We start from the raw sequence: 27,476 nt of genomic DNA, 5'->3' as shown, positions 1-27,476 counted from the left end.
AATAAATAAATAAACATTTTAGAAAAGCAGTATATATGTGAATTAAAGGCAAATCAAATCAATTTTTTAAATTTTATTTATTTTTGAGAGAGAGAGACAGAGAGACAGAGAGAGACACAGAGAGACAGAGAGCAGGGGAGGGGCAGAGAGAGAGGGAGACACAGAATCTTAAGCAGACTCCAGGCTCCGAGCTGCCAGCACAGAGCCTGACACGGGGCTCGAACTCAGGAACGGTGAAATCGTGATCTGAGCAGATGTCAGATATGTTAACAAAATATCCTTTGTTTTACTAATCTCCCAAATGGAGCCTTTGTAGTCCCTAGTAAAACTCCCAACCTTATCAGTCAATTTACTGAGTGGCCATTGCAAATTTATTAGGTTTCATACTTTTTTTGTTTGTTTTATACTTTCTTTGATGACTGTCTTTCCCCCTCTCATACTCTGTTGTTGTCTTGACAACTGTTTACCTCAGGGTTATTGTATTTTAAGAGTTTTCTTTTCTGATTTCCAAATCCAGCAGCACATGTTTGCCCTTTGATCTTAACAACATACTCCCTGTAACTGTGAGAATCAGTCTCCAACCGCATTTTGCAGCCAGCACATAGGTGTTTGCAGATAATGGGATCTTCCAGAGTCTTGCTGGATGTCGTGTTTTCCTATTACTTCTAAATAAGTCTCCATAAAGAAGTGTCAGTGACAGGAAGTTGAATTCATTTTTTCCATGCTAAAATGAAAAAGGTAGTTCAGGATTCTACTTTAGGTTTTGATGATACTTGTCTTACATATACTGTATAGGTGATCTTGATCTCAGCCTTGCATAAACTAATGGGATACTAGTGCAGCCTATATTCGAGTATATTCAAGGTGGGATTTCAGGTCTTTGGCCAAATAGTTAGGGAAATGATTTTTTGCAAGGCATTCTCTTAGAGGAGATTCCACCATGACACAGAGTTGATGGCCTCCAACTCTGACCAACTCTCATCTTAGTCTGTGTTATTGTTAATAAAAAGAAAAACAAAAAAACAAACAAAACCTCTTCCTGAGAATGGATTGATTCCAGATATTTCAAATCATAAATTCTTAATTTTTTTGCTATATTCATTAAAAATACATATATATCCAGAAATCTTCTAAGAGAGAAAATGAAACTAACATGTAAAAACTACCTACTCTGTGTTTTAGCTAGATCATGGTTATCTTTTAAAGTAAAGTGCACTATGGCATTCTAGAAATAATTTAGCAAAAATAACCTTTTTTGTTTGTTTGTTTGTTTTATATGAGCTCATGTTCTCATGGAGAGAGTTTGAGTGTTTGGTTTCATCAGGTTGCAAATGCTGACCCATATATTGTATCTAATAGCTAGAGCTTCGGCAGTAAGTTTTTTTGGAATTAAACATTAAGTATATAATGATGCAAGCAGCAGAATAGCTAATGATTCACTCAGCTTACAAATAATTCTTCAACTCAGCTTTAATAGGCATTATTGCATTAATCACATTGTAGAGCAAGCTGCCATATTTAGCAGTTCTACTTTTGGAGGCTAAAGATAGTGCCCTTTACTGTATTGAAGTAATTTGTATTTCTGATTAAAGTTAAAGTTTTTCTGGGTATTTTTGAAATATAATAAATTTATATACCTACCTTCATGAAAACAAGCACATTATTTGTACATTAATGATATACATCTCTTGACGCGCCTGGGTGGCCCAGTCAGTTAAGCGTCTGACTTCCGCTCAGGTCATGATCTCACGATTCGTGGGTTCGGGCCCCGTGTCAGACTCTGTGCTGACAGGCAGCTCAGAACCTGGAACCTACTTCCGATTCCATCTCTCCCTCTCTCCACCCCTTCCCTGCTTGCAGTCTGCCTCTCTCTCTCTCAAAAATAAATATTAAAAAAAAAGTGATATATATATCTCTGCATAGACACAAATGGTAAATTTTGGTGATAAATTTTGCTTTATGTCACATTTCTTTCCTGGAAATCCCATAAAATGGTAACCGCTATATTTTCCCCTAAGAACACTTAAATTAAGAATAAAACGTACTGATATACTATATTAATCAAAGTTAATGATTTCAAAATGTGAGACTAGACCTAAAGAGAGATTTTAAGATTTCAAAAATGGTTTACATCAATTACGGGATTACTTCCAGATTGTTGGGCAGACTAAAAATGAGGTGATACTAGTAAAAAAAAATTGATATATGTTTAAAATATTGCTAAATGTACATATATTTCTAGGCTTGATGAATATTGATGCATCTCTCATGTACTCAAGAAGAATTCTCTGCCCTTACTTTGCTGTGATACAAATCATTGGAATACATTCACATGTGAAACATACTTCCATGGATTTATGCACACTTAGATAAGTGATAAGGTCACTAAATTGGTTAATAGCATATATTTCCTAGGATTGTGAATATTCGTAAATAACAGCACCTTGATGGGCTCCAGATAACATATATGGTGGATTATTGCAGTGTTCAGATGAGTAGCTATAACTTTATTCCTTTTCTCTCCACTCAAGGAAAGATACTAAAAAACAAATAAGTGAGCATCACATTATCATCAAGAATCTTGTCATTCTGTTTTGATTTAATAAAAATGAATATCTAAAAACTCTGTAACGTTATTAATGACTAACAAAATGATATTTGATGTCCTCACTTGTGATAGAGAGATTCTTCTCTCTGTCAACACCATGGATGACCTCGATGGTTGTAAATATACATTACGGTACCAGATTTAGTCCCATTGATTGGCCTAACTAACATCAAAGTACTAGTTATGGTAAGCATTAAGTATTTAAATAAACATATCCACCCTTTTTGTGTGTAAGTAAAGTTACATGTGAATTATTTTGCCATGGGCAGAAGTGAACTTGTACAGAGTAAGGAAATAACACTGTGTAATAAATTAAATCCACAGGAAGAAAACATGAGAACTAGCAATGGTAATGAAATCTAATATAAAAAACTAAATAGATTTTTTCTATCTTAACATCTTAAAAAGGCATAAGATTTTTTAAAATAATTTTTATTTTAGAGAGGGAGAGAGTGTGTGCGAGAAAGACAGAGAGAGAGAATCTTAGAGGCTTCACATTCCGTGCAGAGCCTGACCCAGGGCTCGATCCCACACCCTGGGATCATGACCTGAGCCAAAATCAAGAGTCAGACACTCAACCGACTGAGCCACCCGCTTGCCCCTACAAAGCATAAAATTGTATAAAACAACTATAACACAGATTACTGGATCTGTAACACATACAGATGTAATTCTATGTGACAATAAAAGGAAGGAATGGAGATATATTGGAGCAATGTTTTATAGCATATTGGAATTGAGTTAGTATAAATCTGGAATAGGTGCTAAATTGAAGTGCATATTGTAATCCTGAGCCACCAAAAAGTTTTAACTAAAAAAAAAAACAGCTAAAAATCATTGAGCAATTAACATGGTATAATAGAAACAATCCACTTTAATACAGAAGAATGCAATAAAAAACAGACAAAAAAAAAGACATGAAACATACAGGAAACAAAATAGAAGATAAAAATCCAAAAAAATAAAAAATAACCTTACATGTAAATGGATTAAACAGTCCAAAGGCAGAAATTGTCAGGTAAAAAACAAACAAGCAAACAAAAACAAACTACAACTGTGTATGGTTTACAAAACACTTTAGATTCAAAAATATGAATAAGTTGAAATTGAAAGGATGGAAAAAGTCATACCATGTAGTTAGCACCTATAAGAGAAGTGGGATGGTTATAATAACATTAGGAAAAATAGACTTTAAAACAAAAAAACGTTGCTAAAGAAAAGATGGACATTTTGTAATGATGAAATTGTTAATCCATCAGGACTATATAACAATTAAAAACAGAACTGCACCTAACAAATAATCCCAAAATCTATGAAGGAAAAATTGACAGATTTGAAAGGTGAAACAGATACTTCAAAAATAATAGTTGAAGACTTCAACACCTCAGTGTTCATAATGGAAAGAATATCTAAACAAAATCTGTAAGGATATAAAATACTTGAAAAACACTGTCAACCAAGCAGTCTTAATAGGTAGGTATAGAACATACCATGTAATAAGAACAGAAAATACATTTTATTTCAAGTGCATAAGAAGCATTCTCTATGATAATTACATACTAGTCTATGAGACAAGTTTCTATGTTTTAATTCTTTTTTTTTATATTTATTTATTTCTGAGACAGAGACAGAGCATGAGCAGGGGAGGGACAGAGAGAGGGAGACACAGAATCGGAAGGAGGCTCCAGGCTCTGAGCTGTCAGCACAGAGCCTGACGCGGGGCTCGAACTCACAAACCGTGAGATCATGACCTGAGCCAAAGTCGGTCACTCAACCAACTGAGCCACCCAGGCGCCCCAAGTTTCTATGTTTTAAATATGATTGAAATCATGCAAAATATGATCTCCAACACAATGAAATTAAATTAAAAATTAACAGAAGGAAATTTGGGAATTTCATAAATATGTGAAAATTAAACAACACGCTACTAAATAACTAATGTATCAACGAAGAAGTCATAAGGTAAATTAGAAAATATTTTGAGATAAAGGAAAATGAAAGCACCCCATATCTAAATTTATGGGATGCAGCTAAAGTAATGTTTGGAAGGATATTTATAGATTTAAATGCCTATATTAAACAAGATGAAAGATTTCGTATCAGTGGTGTAAACTTCCACTTTAGGAAACTAGAAAATCCTAAAAAAAAGGAACACATGTTAAATGCAAATAAATCAGAAAGAAGGGAATAATATGTATGCCAACAGATTAGATGATTTAGATGAAACTAACAATTTCCTAGAAAGACACAGACCAAAACTAACTGAAGAAGAAATAGAAAATATAAATTGATTTTAATGTTTGTTTATTTTTGAGACAGAGACACACACAGAGAGGGAGAGAGACAGAGACAGAGACAGCGTGAACAGGGGAGGGGCAGAGAGAGAGAGGGAGACATAGAATCTGAAACAGGCTCCAGGCTCTGAGCTGTCAGCCCAGAGCCTGATGTGGGGCTCAAATTTTGAACGGTGAGGTCGTGACCTGAGCCAAAGTCAGACGCTTAACCAACTGAGCCACCCAGGCGCACCAGAAGTAGAAAATATAAACATTTTTATAACAAGTAAAAAGATTGAATGATTATTTTAAAAATCTTCCCACAAAGAAAAGTCCAGTCCTGGAGGGTTTCATTGGTGAATCCCACTAAACATTTGAGCAATCAAGGCTAATCCTTCATAAAATCTCACACCAGGCTTTTCAGTTTTGGAACCTGGCTCTGTACTTGTCAACCTTGAGAGCCACTGACCTCGCTACTTGGAGGAGCCCTTCCAGAAGGCTTTACCCAACTGAAACACATAGTATATACTTCATATGCCCTGGATGAAAGGTTGATGAGGAAGGGATGTTTACATGGTCTCAACATTTTATCCATACATTACTTATTACCTGCTCTTACTTGCCGTTGCTAATTACTAATCAATTATTAAATATCCAGAATAGGCAAATCCATAGAGACAGAAAGTAGGTGAGTGATTTGTAGGGTCTGAGGGGAGAGGCAAATGGTGACCGACTGTTAATATATATAGGGCTTCATTTGTAAGCAATGAAAATACTCAAAAAGTAATGGTGATGGTTATACAACTTTGTAAAATATTAAGAACCACTGATTTGTACATCTTAAAAAGATGGATTTCATGATATATAAATTATATATATATAATAAATATATATATTTTAATTAATTTAATTTAAATATATAAAAAAAAATATATATATATTATTTTAAATGTTGGTATAAAAAATGAGGACATCTGATGGATGCTATCATAACCAAATGACCAGACTCTATATCACTAATAAGGAGGAACACTGACCTGCTGAGCTCCCTGGTGGGATGAGCTAGAACTGTGCCACAGCACATATGAGATTTTCTTGTTGGAAATAAAAAATTATCCAGTCATGAGAGGACAATGAGAATATTTCAGACAAAAACAAGTAGCTTTAACTCTTAAAAATAATGTCAATTAATGAAGGACCACCCAAGAATGACACAGAGATTGTCTTGGTTTAAAGGAAAACCATTTCAATCAATTTCTCAGTTTGGACTTTGACATTACTGGGACTCTTGAATATGGACTACAAACTAGATAATATTCTTGTACTAATGTTAAATTTGATGGTAGTGATGATAGGATTATGATTATATAGAATAATGTTCTGAGGAGATACAGGCTGAATATTTAGGGGGTCGATTTGTGTACACACACATTTTAAGAAAAAAAATTTGTTTTGTTTATTTATTTTGAGAGAGCGAGCAAGAGAGAGGCAGAGGAAAGGGAGAGAGAAAACTCCAAGCAGGCTCTGTGCTGCTGACAGGGCTGACATCGAGCCTGATGTGGGGCTCGATCTCACAAACTGTGAGACTATGACCTGAGCCAAAATCAAGAGTCAGACACTTAACTGAGCCACCCATATGTCCCAAGAAAATAAATTTTTAATAGAAGAGAGAGAAACAAATGTGGTGAAATAGTAATTTAACTGGGTGAAGGGCACCTATGTGTTTATTTTACTAGTCTTTCAATTCTGTGAATTTAGAAAAATGTAAAGTACAATGTTGGGGTAGAGGGAAAACAATCACTAATGAGAAATTTCAGGCGAGCCTGAAATGACAAAGTATAAAAATAAATATTGCATTCCATATTTGACTTTCTGTACATTATGGTATTTACTGTTTGATTTATCATACTAAAATATTCATAGTTTGTACATGACAATCGTATCTAACATGGTGGCGGTATAGAGAGAAGCCAGAGTTTTCCCTATCCTATTTTGCGTTGTCCCTTTGAGTACAGCAGTCCCTTTTGTTTCCATACACACCTGCAAACTTTCTACCTCTGTAGGAATTTTCATGTGTCCAATGGGAGAATGTGTTTATGTTGCTTTTATAAATGTTGGTTATTATTTACTTAGGACAGCATCTGAAATAAAATGTTTCTTCCTGAGAATACAGGAGAATATTTATTTCTTCCAAAAAAAAAAGGCTTTTATTTAAACTGGCTTCTCATAGGAACTTATATAACTTAACATTATTAGAACAGCTAGAAGTATTAAAATGATATTGTTTAATGAGATAATCGATGATAAAAGAAGGTAGTGAACAATGTTGGTAAGTGCTTACATCCATGGTCGTATCTAAGACTCTTTCCTGACTTGGTCACTTTGAGTATATGTGCACTGAGACAGACCTAGAAGCTAACCATTCTCATGCAGTAGGCCAAGAGTATAGCTTTGTTTCAGACAGGTTGAACTTGAAGTTGGGCCCTCTGTTTCCTAACTGTGTGACTTTAAACAACTGTTGACTTTTTCTGGACCTTGTTATTGTAACCAAAGTCGAGAAAGTTAATACTTTATATCCTCAAAGACTGTTGAGAAAATTTATATAAGTGAAATAATGTATTTTAGATGCTCAGCACAGTAGCTGCCCCCAATAGTTCAAGCCCATTTCCATCACCACCAACATCTGCATCGTATCACCTCTGTTACCAGGTATCTCGATCCTGATTTTTGCCCGTTGGAACTCTTCTAAGTCACATACGCCTGAAGATTGCTATATAAATTACCAAATAGAATTGAAACCCATAATGTCACAGTCACTTCGCTGTTACTGTACAATGTTACAGTAATTTTACTGTTATTGTAATATTGAATATTTTTAGACTAAATTGTCTACCACTAATGGTTCCTGGCTATATGGATTGGCATAGAGCATCCATAAATAATACTATTATTCTCTGATAAGGTACCATAAAGTGCCCTATTTTCTCAGAAATATTTTTGTTAAATTGTAGAGTATTAGTATTGCTGACTGCAAGTCCCTTTTCTGTTTTAATGTATTTTTTTAAAGGAGGTCTTTTTTTTTTTTTTTTTTTTAAGTTTATCCATTTATTTTGAGAGAGAGTGCAAGCAGGGGAGGGGCAGAGAGAGAAAGAGAGAGAGAATTCCAAGTAGGCTCTGCATTGTCAGTGCAGAGCCATACGTGGGGCTCTGTCCCACGAACTGTGAGTTCATGACCTGAGCTGAAATCAAGAGTCAGACATTCAACCAACTGAGCCACCCAGGTGCCCCTATTTTCATGTGTGTTTGATAAAAATGATGTTAGTGTTTAAAGTGTCCATATTCCCATGCTGTGTAAGTTGTATAATTTCTATATCATGTGCTACTCTATAGAAGAATGTCGTCAAATGAATTTTGTATATGTTGGTTTATTCTTTACTTTGAGGAGTATGTAAAATCAATGTTATCACCTTCGACGAGCTGGTTTTATACAAGAAAGAAGTAAGACTATTCCCGGGGCACCTGTGTGTCTCAATCTGTTGAGCGTCCAACTTCAGCTGAGGTCATGATCTCGTGGTTCCTAAGTTCAAGCCCCACATCTGGCTCCTTGCTGACAGCCTGTCAGTACATAGCCGTCTCTCTCTCTCTGCCCCTCCCCTGCTTGCAGTCTCTCAAAACTAAACATTAAAAAAATATATTTATTCCTGTTTCATTCTCAGATTGAATTTTATTTCAATCTTATGTTCTTTAGTTCCACATCATTTTATAAAAGTTTTAAGTGATACCGGTTGTATTTGTTCATTTGGTTGTTGTCCTGGGTAAGGTTGTCCCCAAGCTGACTTTTAGATGAAGATTCATGGATATGTGGTTTATTAAGGAATGGCTGCCAGGAAAAAACAAGGAAGGGGAGAAGGGAAGCAGAACATGGAATCAGTCATGCCACATAAAATGAAATTTAAGCTCCAACCTCACCTTGATCCCATGGGATCCTCTGGAGATGAAGTTACACCACAGAGTTTTTGTCCCGTTTGAAGCAAAGAAGCTGGGCTTTCAAACTCCTGCACCACGGGGCGTTGGCTGCAGCATCACCCAGGGGACCATAAATTTCCAAGGCAGTTGAGGCTTTCAGCAGCTCTAGTAATCTGACATTGGTTCTCTGAAAAAGATGACAGTTACCCCACCATGCCCACCCAGAGGATGGGAGCCTCGCACAAAGAAATTACATCCTAGGGGAAAAGGACAGAAGGGCAGAGCACCACAGCATTTGCTGGAATCATGTTTTTTTTTGTTTGTTTTTTTCCTTGTTTTCTCTTCCTGTAATCACTGTTAAAGCAGAAAACATTTTTGGTTCTAAGATAACAATGATGATGGTATCTGTGGGTAAACTGTGTTATCTAATCTGAGAAATGTTAATTAAACAGAGTTGGACAGTTAATGGAATTTTGATCGATCACTACATTTAGCACAAATACACCATATATAGAAGTAATGATTCATGCTATCGAGGAATTCTCAATTTCATTTTAAAAAGGACATCATACAGAAAAAAACAATTGCATAGAGAAATACAATTTAATCTGGAATAGGGCTATCTGATACATGTGTTTAGGATGATGGAATAGAATGATTAGGGTTGGTCAAACAAGACAGTACTCAATATGTATATTTTGCACAATATTTTAATGCACATCAGTTGTAAAGAGAAAAATATAATGCTTTCTTTATGGGAAAATATGCAGAACTAAGGTAAAAATCAATTCATTTACATATAACATGTTTATTTGAATGTCTCTGACAGCTCATTATATTGCTACAAACTTCTTTATAGTCTCATCCTATCCTATATTTTACTTGTATCAACTTGGATTATAACACCAGATTTTGTTTCACCTTGGCCAGTGACCGTAAACTGTGTAGAAGGGCTAATACAGTACATGGCAGACTCAAGAGTAAAATCATCTTGATAAATGTTATAATGCACAAGTAAAACCAATAATCCATGTTTATAGTGGTATGGATAAAGCATAGTACTTCTATTAAAAAATCAGTTGTACAAGGACAGAGTTGTCACATAAATTGGACAGGCCCAATATAACCTAGGAGTTTTGTAGTTCTTATTAATTTCACATTGCTTTTATAAAATAGGATAATAGTATGCAGTTTATGGAAGGGAGTAGTACTCTACTAGTTGAATAACTTTTGTAGTATTGCTTTCAGTTCTCAGATATATTTAAAGGACAAACACAAAAGACCACTTGAAGAAGTTAGATGGTATGTGCAATTTTTGGAGACCTTGTAGTTGAAAGAAACCTTGAATGTTATAAATGTTTTCAATGTGAAAAAGAGAAAGCCTAGAGAAGATACAGTGACCATTTTTAAGTATTTGAAGGAACATAATGGGGATCAGATTGTAGATTTTGTTCTCTGTTGCCCTGAAACGGAATGTCTGAAGTTACTGCTCTCTAGATACGAAATGGGTTGTCTCTGAGTCATGGGTCTTCCTCTGGTACTGTCTCCCTAGTAGTGTCATCTGAAGCCAGATACCATTTGTCAGGGATTCTTTACAAGAAGAAGGTGATTAAATTAAGTCTGAGGCTCCTTCAGTCCTAAAATTTCCTGAATCCATTTATGAACCTGCATAATTATAAGCTGTGTTCTAGAGCACACTTGACAGTGAAATTTACCATCTCTCTTAAAAGCTTTAAAAGTAAATATTCTTACACCATTAAAATACATATGGTAGGTGGTTAAGAAAAACAAAGTAGGTGAAAAGAAAAACGATAAATAATTCATGTCTTGATCATTTAAGGCATACAGCATACATAAAAAATATTTCATTGTGTTCACTGCATCTCAAAAATTTATTTTATTGAAATGCAATGTTTTCACTTTTAGGTTTTTGCTTCCAGTTACTGGAACAGCAGAAAACTGTCTTCTTACTATTTACCCGTATATGGCAACTCATCTTGATAAACAAACAATTATTTTAAAGGAAGGTAAGTTAGATATGACTGTCATCTCCTACTCTCACTGTATATGCTCTTGTCATCCAAGCCAACACCTGAAGATAAAGTGACCTTAAAATTAACTGATGTTTATTAATCTCCTGCCATTTCCAAGAGCTGTGTTTAGCACTGAAAGTACAATATGGCAGTGTCTCTTAATTGCGAAAGTTGAAAATCTAGTAAAAGACTCATAAATAAATAAATACAAAGAAGATTGAATTAAGAGTATTGTACATGAGCTAGTTGGAGTGTTGGAGATGTGGGTGTGGTGCAGAGGGTAATGCTGACATATGGGGTCTGGGATGACTTTATAGAAAAGGTGACATCTGGGTAGAGCTTGACAAATGATCTTGAACAGGATAATCTGGGCAAAGGGCAATATAACAAAAGCATGGGGGTCTTACTGGCGACACAAGGCAGGCAATAAAGGGGCCACTGCACCCTTTATTCTGTAATAGTGGGAACCTTCTGTGATTTCTGAGTATCAGTGATTTGGAAAGGGAACAGTGGGGATGTGAGCTGAATTAAAATTGGAGAGTGATCAGTAGGCCAGCTGGGAGTTGCGGCAGAGGAAATGGTGAGAGACTAAGAACAATATGTGCAATGTAAGACATGGAGGAGAATGATGGAATCAGTCTCAGACGAGGAGAAAGGATGAAGTGTGGGAAAAACGTGTCATCTGTGTATATTGTCAAGGCCTTGTTTCAGTGCTGTATTGGATATCTTTTCTATGTTTGTAACCGGTTTTCTCCTGTTCTCCACTTCTCCAAATGTGTCCCACTCCTTTGGAAACTCTTTAGTTCTGTTCTCTCTCAGTCTCAGGGCATGACCTTTTCTGGAACTTTTCAGGAACAATGGAGACCATCAGGCAGGAACACTCTGAACTTCCAAAGCGTGCAACTGACCCATCATCTTTCCTGTCACAAACCTGAGAGAGGCCAGACTCTCTTGCCTTAGGCCATTCCTTTATCTGAATCCCTTCATCCTCAGACCTTACTTAATCAGCTAATCTTGCTTGCTCTTACCCTTCAAATTATGCCTCCCTCTTAGCTGCTTTGGGGGCCAGTTCAGGATGACAGCTGGAGGAAACAGGGGCCATATCTTCTCAGTGGACAGGCTTGTTCCCAAAGAGGAAAAAGGGTGAATCTAGGCCATGCATTCCTGATTTATTCCTTGCAAATTTACCAGTCAGATAAACCACTCAATTTCTCACACAGAGGGAGAACAATAGCAAAGGAAACTGAATAATTAGAATACCATAGCTTCCTTTAACAGGAAGGACATGTCAGGGGTGAGGCAGAGCATTCTTCCACTTTACTGCTGTTACTTCACTACTGAGCAATAGTTTATACTGTTGACCCCCGGTCCCAACCCCTCTTCAAACTCTGTCTGGACTTCCACATACCATACTTCCCCGGGATTCTTCTCACCTTGCGGACTGTTCCTTCCAAGCACATATATATTACAAATTTTATACACAGTCTCAAAATTTAAAAGATTTCTGACCAATGCTGGTGTTATATTTTTATATTCTTCTAATATACTTGAGGGGTAGGGGAGATTTCAGATAATATAACAGAAAGAGCAGTGGATGAAGTATCATAGAACGTGGGTGGAAATTCTATTTTGTGTTCTGATCTCACCATTTGCCTTATGCTTTCATTGTTAATTCTCGAATCCTCAAACATCTGTTATTTAGCAAAATACGCGTGGTAGGAGAGTAATAGGATACTAATAATAACTATTTCAAAAGGCTTTTGTGAGGACTCAATAGAGTAAATAGCTATAAATTATTGTTACTATTATCATTTCATTATTATTACGATTATAAATATTATTATAATTGCTTTAACACTCATAGTTTTCATAATATCCTCCAAAAAAATGAGGAGTTACTGTATAAAATATTGCTATTTCTTTAAAAGAAAAAAGGGAATAGAATCTTAGTGTTTGATTAAGTATGAAATCTGTGGATTAAAAATAATGCATCCATTTCAGTAAATATTACTATAGAAAAACGTGATTTTTAAATGTTCTAAAATATCTTTAGAAATAAGTATAGTCATAATTTGTATTATATATTTAATGCTTCCTAGGCATAGGGTACTCTGCTAACTACCTTATATTTGTTATTTCATTTAGTTCCCCCAACGACTGAGTTGATACTCTTATTAGTTTCACTTAACAGATTAAGAAACTGAGTCATAAAGAGTTTGAACAGTTTGCCCCAGGGAATTCTAACCAAATTTGTAAGGCTTCGGAGCCTACACACTTAGCTACTGTGCCCTAGAGTATGATATGTTCAATAAAGGTGAAATCTTAAAACATATTAAGTAAATCAAAAATTAAAGCAGTATGATTTATTTCTTATAGCTAATATGCTAAATAAAAACTGTTATATGAATCATTGACTTTAGTTGAAGGGTACAGATGTGGGTGTGTACCCCACTATGAACTTTTTATCATTTGATAGTAAGTTGAAAAGACATTGCCTAATGCATCCACAATGAATCATTCTGTCATTGAATTTTCTAAGGCTCATTTTAATGAAGTCTTTAGTAGTGTAATGTTGCAGAGATATACACACCTACTCGATAACGATTCTCTGTCAAAATCTGATTGGCTTTTTATTGAAGGAATGGAAGAAACTTCGTATATACCAGCTTACTTATCTATGTTATTGCCTGTGAAGTAACCCTCACAACAAATTCATGAGCTCAGAACGTTTGGTTTCATTTTATGTATAAAAACATGTTTCAGAGATCTTGTAGAACATACCATGGTTTAATAGCTCAGGAGTCGTAGTGCCAAGATTTCAAATTAGAAATTTCTAACTGCAAAGGCCATGTTTTTCTGACAGGATTACATTATGCATATATGTATACAAATATACATAGGCATATACATATGTGAACAGATAGATAAGTAGATAGGGAATCTGGTCTTTTCACATCTATTGCCTTTTCTTAGCATTGCCTTTGGCTGGGTTCATATTACCATGTTGGCAAATTCTAGTGTATAGACAGCAACTGTAGCTGGAATAGAGATTGAAAGCCGTGCAAAATAGTGTCAGCTCATAACGAAGCAGTGATTTCATTTCAGAAAATTGAGAAGAAATTACTTCTGTTAGTGATGTTCTTCTTAATATTCACTTTTGAGCACCATATTTAATAATTCCAAAAATTTCACTGTAGAAACATTTTAAATGGTTTACACATCTTTGTTTATCCTAAAGGTGAGCATTGTTCATTTCCTAAAACCTTTGATATGCCATAATAGTTGCCTTGTTAAATAAAATTAATTCAACTCAGAAAACCATATCAGCCTTTATCGTGTTTTTTCTTGACATCTTATTTTAAGTATAATGGACATATAGACTTAAAAAAAAAAACTTTTTAGAGGCACCTGGGTGATTCAGTGGGTTAAGCGTTCGACTTTGGCTCAGGTCATGATCAGGTTCATGAGTTTGAGCCCCACAACGGACTCTGTGCTGTCAGCACAGAGCCTGCTTCAGATCCTCTGTCCCCCTCTCTCTCACTGCCCCTCCCCTGCTCATGTGCACTGTGTCAAAAATTAATAAAAACATTAAAAAATTTTATTCTATATATGTATATATTCATATTTATTATATAATATATATTTTTATGTATAATTATGAAATTCAGGTTCAGTAATTTGATAGTCATTTCACAAATGCTCGTTGACCTACTATGTTCCAATGTGTCATTTGTAGATAAGAGTGACATTTCTGTGAAGAGTGGAGAAAATGTGTTGCTTCCCTACCAAGAAGCTGGTTTACTCTCTTCTACTTTCACTAAATGTAATGATGCTGAGCCTGCAAAGAAAAAATTATTTGTTGGTATGTGGCAAATAAATAATGTACTGAGCAAACCAAGTATGAACATGATCTAGTTAATATTATTGAGTTGAAAACTTAGGCTTTATGAGGTAAGAAGAAATCCATGAAGAAAACCATGCATTTTTCATTAATTGCAAGTGGGTCATATGCTCTGGGAGCTGTCTGCAATGATCTGGAGCAGAAATTCTCTGATGTTTTTTGTTCACAGCGTACTTCCTATCTCATTACTTTCCCCCTAGGTCAGAAGATGTGCCAAGCAGTTCCGTTTATTAAATAGTTCGGTTGAAAAACCAAAGAGTAGTAATTCATGTGATCACCAGCATATGTTGTAGTGATATTTAACTAAAATGTTAAATATCCTGTAGAGCCCCTGTGAATCTGCTGTGACATCCCCTGTACTCTCTGTATAGTTAGGGAACTTCCAAACTAGCGGTTTGTCTGTTATTTGTTGAGCTGGATCTAGTATTACCTGTCTTAGAAACAGATGAGCACAGAGAAATAGATAAATATGCAAATTTGGTATTATCATTTGTAATGAACTATTCAAATATTATTTTCTCTAGAATGAGTAATAATGAAAATGTTCCTGTTTACTGAATGGACCAAACCCAATTAAATATTGTGAGGTTTTTAAATGAGTGTGTGCTTGTGCCATTACATAGATATTTTTGAAAAAAAAAAACAAAATCATTTTATATTGAAAATTTCTATAACTTGAGATGTTTTGTTTTATTGAAGTACTTCTCTTGGATATATAGTCATTTTGAATATGAAACCAATATTTTGTTTCTATGAGTTTTTCAGCTAAGGTTTAATTCTAATAAGTGGAACTGAAGAATTGTCAAAATAGTTTACATATGTAATTGAAAATGAAACGTTTCATTTTGGGGAATGTTTTCACCATTATGACAAGAAGAAAGTTTAATGATTTTCTTTGTTGAAACTCATCTATTTTTAAAGTATTTCTTTTAGGTCTTTGCAAACAAATCTATTTTTGTATTTTTAAGATACAATCAGTTGACTCAGAATTTCTTTGAGAGCATTGAATAATTTGTAGAATGAGCTTTATTTGTCTACATGCAAATAGCAATAGCTGACAAGATATTTTACTCTCTGGTGATGTAACTCTTTTTTGTTTGTTTGTTTTTTTACAAACAAATGTGAATTTTAGGAATCGAAATAATACCTGAAAGATTGAACTCAGGCAAAAGTAAAACCTCAAAGGAAGACAAAGATAAATCTATGAAAAAGGAGGAGAAAAATGAGCACTTCTCTTCTCTTGAAGAAGGAACAAAGGCATATGACTTGTTTGAAAAGGTTGTACACGCTGCTCAGACCTGGTTCAGTCTCTTTGGCTGGCCTGAAGGACCCCATTTTCTTTCTATTCCAGAAACTATAAGAAGGTAACAGTTATGTGTTTCTCTAAATCCTTTGCTTTGTATCATATAATAAAATGTAATATATTCTTTGAGGTTGTTTTAGGTGAAACACAATGTTAAATTATTTTGCTCTACACTCATAAATTATGAGGACGCTATTCAGAAAAGCAAAAGAGTGCAAATATAGATTCTTTAGTATTCGTGTGATTTTTAATTTCTTCTAAACATCTTATGATTTGAGGTCAGTACTGACAATCTCTTAACCTCAGTTTCCTCCTCTGTCAAATGAGAAGGGGTAAACTATGGGTAGGAAAAGCCCTTGTACATTTTAAAAAGTTTGGAAATTCCCCATGTATAGCTAAGGAAATACCAGCTCTCGATCTAGAGTATAGCCTGGTAGACGGTACATTTACATTAGTCTTTTATGTGCTTTTTAGGACTCAGCATGTCTAAAGTAGATAAACTGCCTTGGTTTATATCAAATCATTTAATTCTGTTGTTAATTTAAACTGGAATTTAGGCACCACCTTTGTTGCAACTTTGCTGCTGTGGTGGTTCTCTGTAACTAGAAGGGCCATAGTAGAATTTTTGCCTCTATAGTTAGGAGCGAGGTAGGTTATGCTAAATCTCTAGTTTTCCTATAAGTTATCTTCTTCAGTTTTTTAAATGAATGGGACAATATCAGCTTCATAGAATGAGTTAGTAATATTTCATCTTTACCTGTGCTGGGGGAAAATTAATACAGCAGATATACTGAAAATGTACAGGCTTGATCATACAATCATCTGACTCCAGGGAATTTTTTAGAAAAGTTATTCTGTTAATAACTTTTTCAGTTTTCTCCTTTGGTGTTTGTTCTGAAAATGGTACCTATTTTGAGTAAATTTTAATGATGTATTTTCATTTTAGGGGAAATCATTGATTAGACATTTCCAACTCATTATTTGACAATAGTGACTGCTAGTATTATTGTTTTTATGTTCATAGTCTCTTGCTCATTTATAATTTTTATTTAATTTTAAAAAACTTTTTTTTTTTGAGAGAGACAAAGAGAGCACGAGCGGGGGAGAGGCAGAGAGCGAGAGGGAGACACAGAATCCAAAGCAGGCTCTAGGCTCTGAGCTGTCAGCACAGAGCCCTACACAGGACTCGAACTCATGAGCTGTGATATCATGACCTCATGACCTGAGCTGAAGTCGAACGTTTAACTGGCTAAGCCCCATCATTTAATTTTTATTTATTTAACTTTTATGTCTCACATGATGAATACTTGAAATAATTTATCCATTTCTGTGTTTCCTAAATTATTTAATGCTGATTTTTTCTTTACAATTTACTTCTTTAAACTTGAATTGTATGTTTAATTATTTTCAGATCTATAAATTTATCTCATTATTCCTTGTTGGGTGCATCCCAGAATTTTTGCTATTAAACATTCTCATCTTTGTTGTTGTTGTTGTTGTTGTTGTTGTTTTTTATCATTTATTTATTTTTTCAGAGACAGAATGTGAGCAGGGGAGGGGCAGAGAGAGAGGAAGTCAGAGATTCTGAAGCAGGCTTCAGGCTCTGAGCTGTCAGCACAGAGCCTGACATTGAGCTTGAACTCACAAACTGCAAGATCATGACCTGAGCTGAAGTCAGATGCTTAACTGACTGAGCTACCCATGTGCCCTCATTTTTCTTTTTTTTTTTTAATAAAGTGTATTATTTTAATTTTAATTTTCTATTTTCTATATACTTTTACTATAATGATTGCCAAATTGTTGTATAATGTGTTGTTGGATTTCTGTGGTCTTGAATACTTGCCCACTCACATTAACTTTGGGGCATTTACTTAGGTTATTTTGTTCTATATTTTCGTAATGTAAATGGTGCTGAAATTCAATACATCTGGGGCGCCTAGGTGGCTCAGTCAGTTAAGCTTCCAACTTTGGCTCAGGTCATGATCTCACCGCTTGTGAGTTCAAGCCCTGTGTCAGGCTCTGTGCTGACAGCTCAAAGCCTGGTACCTGCTTCAGATTCTGTGTCTCAGTCTTTCTGACCCTCCCCCACTTGTGTGCGTGGGCGCGTGCTCTCTTTCTCTCAAAAATAAATAAACATTAAAAAAAAAAGATCCAATGTATGGTTTAAGTGGTAGCAGATATTTCTGGATGTTACATAGGAAGGATTTCAGAGTTGGGATCACTGCATCAAATAATAAAAGCTTTTAAAAATCTATTTTAGTTTTAGATGATTTTCTAGTAAGTTTTCTATTTTATATCCCTAGTCATGAGTTACATTGCTGGTCTGGTTGTTCCCTGATGGATTTGAGTATCTTGCTATTTTGATAAGTGGGAAACAGCTCATGTCATTGGGTACTGCTTGGGGGAAGACAGTTCTAGAGAATATGGGGACCTTTCTAGCCCTGAAAAAAAAGGTGCCCCAAACCAAATGTTGCCCATCTTTGAACCCCCCACCTCAATGTTTCCTACATCACCCCATCATCTAAAATCACTCAGTTTTTCTGATAAGAAGTCCGATGTCATATTTTGTGAGTACCATGTTCATTCTCTCAGAATTATTTTATGGTTCCCATTTCTCTGCTAATGTATTCTGCAGTTTATGAAATAAAATCCGAGTGTGGGAATATTTTATATCATTCAATCTACTTGGTATTCTTTAGGCCCTTTCACTTAGAAAACTCGTCTTTCGACTATTCTTCCATGCCTCCTATTTCCTGTCCTCTATTTTGTCTATTTTTCTCTGTTGTCTCTCTCAATCTCATTTTAATTTTTTTTTTTCTTTTCTTCTCAACGTTTTTTTTTAATTTATTTTTGGGACAGAGAGAGACAGAGCATGAACGGGGGAGGGGCAGAGAGAGAGGGAGACACAGAATCGGAAACAGGCTCCAGGCTCCGAGCCATCAGCCCAGAGCCTGACGCGGGGCTCGAACTCACGGACCGCGAGATCGTGACCTGGCTGAAGTCGGCCGCTTAACGACTGCGCCACCCAGGCGCCCCTCTCTCAATCTCATTTTAGAATGATGGAGGACCTGCGTGACTGATCCTTTATACCACTTTCAGTTATGTCCTGCGATATAACTGGACATATTTCTCTGTCTTTGCTTTCTTAAGTTTGTAGATCACTTTCACTTGCTCTTCCAGTCTTCTATAAAATTTTTAAGTTGGTTTTTATAGTTTTGTTTTCCAGGAACTCTGTTCTTTATTCCTTCCTCCCTCCCGTTCTCCCTTCTTTCCTCTTTAACTTTAATAATAGCATCCTTTTTTGTGTTTTATGGATGCATGCCTTCTCAAATATCTTTTCCACATATAGCATTTGAATTAATCATCACGATTTCTGTACCAGAGGTCACTTCCTCCTTCTGTATCTGCCAGCTGTAATGTTGGTGTCTCTCTTAAGTTCCTTTAGGAAAAATGGCGTCCTTTCCCCCTGTAGCCTACTGCTGTGCAGTCCATCATTTTAACTTATTCCTCAGTACAATTCTTTATTTTATAGATATTCTTCAGGTTGGTATACTAATGGTTCTTTCCCCAATTTGAGTGTTTTTAAAGGTCTCCAGTCTTTCTGACATTTCAGAAACATTTTGAGAGGGAGAGAAGATGAGCACATATGTTCATTTTATTATCCTGAACAGAAAGTTGCTCTTTCTCGTAGTTTGCTGAAGTTTTACTCTTCTGTTTATCCGAGCTTAATGACCTATCATTTCTGTTATTGCTTTCATTATTGTGGTCTAATAATCCATCTACTGAACTTGCTTTGAAATATGTTTCCTACCTTATTCCTGTAAAAATCATTTTGTGGGGCGCCTGGGTGGCTCAGTCGGTTAAGTGTCCCACTTCAGCTCAGGTCATGATCTCATAGTCCATGAGTTCGAGCCCCACGGTCAGGCTCTGTGCTGACAACTCAGAGACTGGGGCCTGTTTCAGATTCTGTGTTTCCCTTTCTCTCTGCCCCCTCCCCGACTCACACTCTGTCTGTCTCTCTCTCTCTCTCAAAAATAAAGATTAAAAAAAATTTAAAAATAATTTTGTGATGGTATTTTGTTAATGATAATGGTTCATATGTATTAGACTCTTAACTATGAAAAAGGTATAATTATATGTGCTTTGTGAGTGTTCTTTACAATGAATGACCTGTGAGGTAGGTACTATAGTTATCCCCATTTTACCGATGAGGAACTGGAGGCAGAGAGAGAATAAGCAACTTTCTCAAAGTCAATCACCTGATAAATAGCAGAGCCAGGATTTGAACCCCACCATTCTACCCACCCCCCCCAGTGCCAGTACTTTTAAGCATCATTCCACTTTTCAATTATTACAGGATCACATTAAGATTTAGAAAACTTTATGGGGTGCCTGGGTGGCTCATGGGGTGCCTGGGTGGCTCATTTGTTTAAGTGCCTGACTCTTGATCTCAGCTCAGGTCTTGATCTCAGGGTTGTAGGTTCAAACCCTGTGTTGGACTCCACACTGGGTGTGAACCCAAATCAAATAAATAAATAAATAAATAAATAAATAAATAAATAAATAGGATTTAGGAAACTTTAATACTTGAAAGACGTGAGCTCCACTTTTGTCTTTAGCTTTAGGCTGAACACTATATGTACCTATGGTTAGGTATATTAGTTCAAGAAGATTAAGAATACAGTAGTCTAGAACTGAGGAGAGTTATGTAACCCTAATGTGTACAGGCCACATCTAGGATTTCAGACCAAATGAAGCTCAAATTCCTGAGCAAGCCATGAATTTTACTGAAGTCAGCCATGTTAGCAGGGAAACTGAATTGCCTGGCCTTATATGCACTAACCCCCCGACTGGAGGGTCATCTACTACAGGATATAAAACCTGGAAGACTAGAATTCATTGTGAATTATAGTGTGGGTATCAAAAACTTTTTGTTTTCCTTTTAACATTATTGAACATTTTTTGACATATTTATGCATCACCTTTCTTGAACCTGAAGATATGGGTTGTCAGAAATGCTGCTTTATTGATGTATTATCTCAGGTAATTTCACTCTTTACAAACACCAATTTGCAGCAGACAGGCAATATGGACCATTTCATTTGTTGATTTGGGAGATATTCAGGTGGAATAGCAGAAACCAATTATTTGAAGAGATTACCTTTATTGATTAGTAGTCTGTTTTCAGTTCTTCGAGGCCCTTAGATATTATTTATTTTCAGCCCTTTCCCAAATCACCAAAAGATGGATATAGCTATTGGAAACTATGAGAGAGCACAATTTATGTTCCAGAAATCATCAGAGGAAATGTACTAAATATCATAGTCCCCTAACGTTAACTTGGATGACTTGTGGGAATTCACATTTTTTCCAGACACTGCTTGGGAAGGTCTCTATGCAACTGACCACAGAAACATTTAAATCATATTGGAAATTCCAGTGCATCTGGGAGAAGTGATTGCAGTACATCTCAGTGCTAGTCTGCACTTCCATTCCAACATGTATCACCTTCCAGTTGCCACACACTAAGAGCACATCTGGGAATGCCTCTCAGGAAGCCTGGGGGAATAGGTTCAAAGGGGAAATTGTTTCAAAGCTACATTCCATTGCAGAAGTTCTCATTTAGTGTAAATGTATAGACTCTCACAGGAAATCAAATGAATCATTGAAATGTTCTACCATTCATAATGAGAGCATGCCAAATAAAATATTTTTCATTGCCTCTGAGTCCTTATTTGTAAAAAGGAGGTAATGATAATACCTACCTTATTGGGTTGTTGTGACATTTAAAAGAGGAAATACCTTTATTAAAACAGAGGTTGGGACCTAGTAAGTATTCAGTAAATGTTAGCTGTTAATATTAAATTAAATTAGGATTATGTTAGTAGCGTTAAATATTTCTGACTTCCTGTATTGTATTCACCAACTCTTCTATTTGGTGGTGGAAAGTAAATTCAAATCCCATCTTTTCCAAGCACTCATACAAATGATATTTCATTAATAATATTTCTCCTTCCCTTGCACAGGATTTTTTGACAGCTTGATGCAGGAACTTCTGATGTTTACTAAAAAGCGTGAGTGTGTGTGTGTATGGTATGCTTTTGTCTTTGCCACTTTGAGCTGCTGGCAAGATCACTGATAAATTTAATAATATAAACATAAAGTTTCACCTCTATTTCTGGGCAGCCTGCCTATTCTTTCTGCCAACCATCTCCAAAAAAGTCACAAAAACGTGTCTTTAGACTGAGAGTGTTAGAATGAAACCAGTTAAATAACTGATTAGACTTGGCTTCCCTGAGTTCTTTTCACTTCTTCACATTACTCTAAGAATGAGGGATCATTTTACAATTTTTTTCCAGTTAGTTTCCTTCTTTAACCATTTTACTACTTGTTTGTTGGCAATAGTGGTAATTGGCAGGTGGTTTCTTTACATGAAAAGATAGATCACGACACAGGTACACCGAGCCTTTGGCTTGTGCATATTTTCTTTAAAAAGAAATTTTTTTAATGATTATTTATTTTTGAGAGAGAGAAAGAGCACAAGCAGGGGAGGGGCAGAGAGAGAGGGACACACAGAATCCAAAGCAGGCACCAGGCTCTGAGTTGTCCACACAGAGCCTGATGTGGGGCTGGAACCCACAAACAATGAGATCGTGACCTGAGCTGAAGTCGGACGCTCAACTGACTGATCCACCCAGGCGCCCCTGCTTGTGCATATTTTCAATTTCCAAAGTAGGGGCACTCTCAGAATTGAAACAGAAACTTAAAATCATTTACCATCTTATTATGTAAACGAGAAGACAAGGAATATGGTTAACAATTAATTATCGAGGTTTTAATTGATACGAAGTTTACATATGTGGGATATGCGTACATATAGATATTAAAGAAAATACTCTCGTTTATGCATCATAATTTGTGCTCCCAATGGACAATTCAGTTATTGACGAGCAACATCACCTTTTCCTCTAACAAACCTGAGGGCAGTATTTTTGTAGCTAATTTTGGTCAATCTTCACGTGCTAGAGGAAATTTGAAGACCCAAGCTGTTTCCTCGTGATGCTTTAAATCATGAAATAAAACACACATAGAGAAAGGTTCACAAACCAAGTACAACCCCTCAATTTACTCCTAGAGCAAGCCCCTGTGCACCTATCAATTTGACAGCACCCCAGAAGCCTCTTATGAACCTCACAATCTACCAAATCTCTATAACTGTAAGAAAATTACTAGCTTGACTTTTATGGGCAATCATTTCCTTGCCTTTTTATTTATTTATTTTTTCAGTTTTATCATCCAAGCATAAATTGGTAAACTCCAGAGTTTAAGTTCTCTGTTTGAATTTTCATAATTTTTGTCACTATGTAACATATGGACAGAATTACAACTATGTGAACATGTGTATAGCTGCCACTTAGACGAGGAACTAGTCCATTGCTCACATCCCCGAGTCCCTGCCACCTCCACTTCCCTTCCACCTCCCAGAGTAGTAACAATTATCCTGAATTCTAAGACCAAATATTAGTTTTGTGTGTTGCTGAATTTTACATAGAAAGAATCATACAGTTTGCATTTTTTTGTAGCATCTGGATTTTTTTTTCTCTTAGTATTATGTTCATGTGATTCATTTTAGCATTTAGTAGTAGAATAGTAGTAATGTTGTACACTAGGCCATTGTCTGAATATTCTATAATTTCTCCATTCTGTTCATAGATATTTCACTGGCTTTTGGAGTTTTCTATTATGAATAATGCCACTATGGAAATTTTGATATATGTCTTTTGTTACATATTTCTGAAAGGCATATATATATAAGTGAAATTGCCAGATCGCAACATAGAAATATCACCTTTAAAAAATTTCTTTAGAAAAACGGGGGGGGGGGGTGGTTGTCTGGGTGGCTCAGTCCGTTAAGCGTCTGACTCTTGGTTTTGGTTAGGGTCATGATCTCATGGTTCGTGAGTTCAAGCTCCGCATCAGGCTTTGTGCTGATGGCACAGAGCCTACTTATGCTTGCTCGCTCTCTCTCTCTCTCTCCCTCCCTCCCTCCCTCCCTCTCTCTCTCTCTCTCTCTCTCTGCCCCTCCCCCTGCTCATGCACGTTCTCTCTCTCTCTCTCTCTCTCTCAAAAAAAAAAAAAAATAAAAAAGGAATTTAGAAATATGATCACCTTTAGAAGATACTTCTAAGCAATTTTCCAGGATGGGTGTACCAATTTCAACTCCCACAGGTCAAATATGCAAGTTCTACTTGCTCTTTATCCTAAGAATAGTTAATGTTGTGCGTCTTTTCAGTATCACCTCCTTCTAATGTATGTGGTTTGAACTAACATCTTACTGCTCTTGATATTAAGAAAATTTTCACATGTTCTTGGTTGTTTGAAAATGTTGTATCATAAAGAGCCTGTTCTTTGTAGTTATCGGGGTTCATAGGGATTCTTTCGTCTGTGGTTTCATTTTTTGTCAATTTTGGAAAGTTGTCAATATCCTTTCAATTATGGGACTCCCTCATTCTTTTGGGCCCCTCTGCTTTGCTCACTCTTCTGTATTTTTCATCCTTTTGTCCCTCTGTGTTGCAATATGGATGCTTTCCTATGGCCTATATTTCATTGCATCAATTTTCTCTTCACTTGATTTAGTCGGCTGTTAACTTCAGTCATTGCTTTCATAATTTTACTTACTGGATTTGTGTATAAATTTTCCATTTATATATATATATTTTTTTATTTTTTTAATGTTTGTGTATTTTTGAAAGCGAGAGAGAGAGGCAAAGCACAAGCAGGGGAAGGGCAGAGAGAGGGAGAGACACAGAATCTGAAGCTTTTGATGACAAAATTCTTTTTTTTTAAGTTTATTCAATTATTTTGAGAGAGAGAGAGAGAAGTGGGGAAGGAACAGATAGGGGGAGAGAGAGAATACCAAGCAGGCTGCTCAGAGACTGATGTGGGGCTTGAACTCACAAATCACAAGATCGTGACCTGAGCCAAAATCAAGAGTCAGATGCTTAACCAATGGAGCCACCCACATGCCCTGATGACAAAATTCTTAATCTTAATCATAGTGCATATAATTGCTTTAAAATCTGTGTCTTGGGCACCTGGGTGACTCAGTTGGTTGAACGTACGGCTCAAGAAATGATCCCAGGGTCATAGGATAGAGTTCACGTTGGACTCCACACCGCATGTGGAGCCTGCTTAAGATTCTTTCTCTTACCCCTCTGCCCCTCTCCCCCACTCTCCCTCTCTCTCTCTTTCTAAAATTAAATAAATAAAAATAAGTAATATCTGTGTCTTAAAACTATAATCTGGGGGCACCTAGGTGGCTCATTTGGTTAAGCTTCTGACTCTTGGTTTCAGCTCAGGTCTGATCTCATGGTTCATGGGTTTGAGCTCCGTGTCTGGCTCTGCTCTAACAGTGTAGAACCTGCTTGGGATTCTCTCTCTCCCTCTCTCTCTACCCTTCCCTCACTTGCACTTGTGTGTGTGCATGCGTGAGTGTATGCTCTCTCTGTCTCAAATAAATAAATTTAAAAAAAAAAAGCAAAGCTATAATCTGTGGGGCCCCTTTGTGTCTGTTTATATTATGTATTGTTTCTCTTTTTATTCAACTTGTTGCTTTTTCTCCTTCTTTAGTTATAGTCTGGTTATGTTTTATTTCTGTTTAGATCATTTATCTTTTTCATAATTTTTATAGCAATATTTTAGGGTGTTCATTTTTTTCCATGACATATTTGTTTGTTGGTAACTTCAGGATATACTAGCTCTATTAGATATATTACTTATGACAGAGATGTCAAGTAACTTCTATAAAGCCACAGAGTAAGAGCCAGAGTTTGAGTAATGGCAGTTGTACCCTTACGTAAATCAATATACTTTCTCCTGTAATATACAACACAGACCTACTAGCTACCAAACTGGACAACTGCCATTCAAAATGGCCCCTTGAGCACTTTTTATTTCTCAGTCTAAGTTAGTAATACATTTTGATGGCTAGCCAACAGATAGTGTAGTATTAGATAATTAATAAACTATAGACAGCAAGAGTTGGTTGGATTTTTTTTTACTCCATTTAAAAATTACCATGCATTATAATTCACTGAAGGAGGTATCAGGTAAGAGAGATTGCACTGTCTTATATAAAGAACAGAGACATGTATAGGAACAATAGCTCTCTGGGATTATCTTTAAAATGTAAATCTCCACTTATGAGGCCAATTTGCAGGATGTGTCCTTTTAATGGTTAAAATTTAAATTGAAATTTATGTGTAAATTTGTTTTTGTGTATACATGTGTGCTGATTGACATCTGTTTTGAAAACTATTATAGGCATTATTATCTTAAAAAAATTTTTTTTAATGTTTATTTTTGAAGGAGAGAGAGAGAAAGTGAGCGGGGAAGGGGCAGAGAGAGGGGGAGACCCAGAATCTGAAGCAGGCTCCAGGCTCTGAGCTGTCAGCACACAGCCCAATGTGGGGCTGAACCTCATGAGCCATGAGATCATGACCTGAGCCAAAGTCAGGTGCTTAACCGACTGAGCTACCCAGGTGCCCCTATTTTCTTTAATTTAAATGGTATCAAATTTGAGTTCAGTGAGTTTGGATAACTTTGCAACCAGCTACTAGTTGCTGGGTCCAGGACTTAATCCCTATACTGTTTCTCCAAAGTACTTACATTTTCTAATCACAATCCAATCTTACAGACTTGACAATTGTAATGTTAGATAATAATGTGTGTTTAAAAGAAGATATGGAGGGGTGCCTGGGTGGCTCAGTTGGTTAAGTGTCCAACTTCAGCCCAGGTCATGATCTCGAGGTCTGTGAGTTCGAGCCCTGCGTCGGGCTCTGTGCTGACAGCTCAGAGCCTGGATCCTGCTTCTGATTTTGTGTCTCCCTCTCTTTCTACCCCTCCCCTACTCATGCTCTGTCTCTCTCTGTCTCAGAAATAAATAAACATTAAAAATAAAATTTAACAACAACAAAAAATAAAAGAAATTATGGAAACTTCTGGGGTAATCAAAACATCTAATTTTTACTAACAAATGGTAGCTGAATAAGATGAGCTTTATAATGCCCTATTTGATTGTAAATAGAATTTTATTTAGTCATTGAACATTTTTTTCATAATATAACATTATGAGATTTTTTAAATTTCAAAATTATTTTCTCATAGGGAGGTGTATAAAATGCAATTTTACTCATCACCCTCGCCATCCCAAAAATTTTCCAGACTGAATGACTTTTCCAAATATAATAAGACCATTTATGATGTGATACTACACTTGAGTGGAAAACTGCCACCTGGAATTCATTCAAGTCAGTCTTTACCTGTGGATTATACTGAAAGGGTGATTCAACTTCATTTTCAACATTCTTCACTTCTTGACTTTCTCAAGTAA

General features: G+C 36.0%; 1 protein-coding gene across 1 annotated transcript in view; it reads left to right on the top strand.

The window, feature by feature from the left end:
* Positions 1–27,476, top strand: part of CFAP47 (cilia and flagella associated protein 47) — a 544,336-nt gene that overhangs the window by 166,606 nt on the left and 350,254 nt on the right. Inside the window, exons 27-30 of the mRNA XM_081794138.1 lie at positions 10,774–10,874; positions 14,617–14,742; positions 15,914–16,145; positions 27,251–27,472. Of these exons, the coding sequence (XP_081650264.1) occupies positions 10,774–10,874; positions 14,617–14,742; positions 15,914–16,145; positions 27,251–27,472 (681 nt within the window). The remainder of the gene's footprint in view (positions 1–10,773; positions 10,875–14,616; positions 14,743–15,913; positions 16,146–27,250; positions 27,473–27,476) is intronic.

This window comes from Panthera onca, chromosome X (assembly GCF_046562875.1).
Source record: "Panthera onca isolate mPanOnc1 chromosome X, mPanOnc1 haplotype 2, whole genome shotgun sequence".
NCBI classification, from domain to species: Eukaryota; Metazoa; Chordata; class Mammalia; order Carnivora; family Felidae; genus Panthera; species Panthera onca.
The sequence above is the reverse complement of the archived record's forward strand: the minus strand, read 5'-3'. Positions and strand labels throughout refer to the sequence as shown.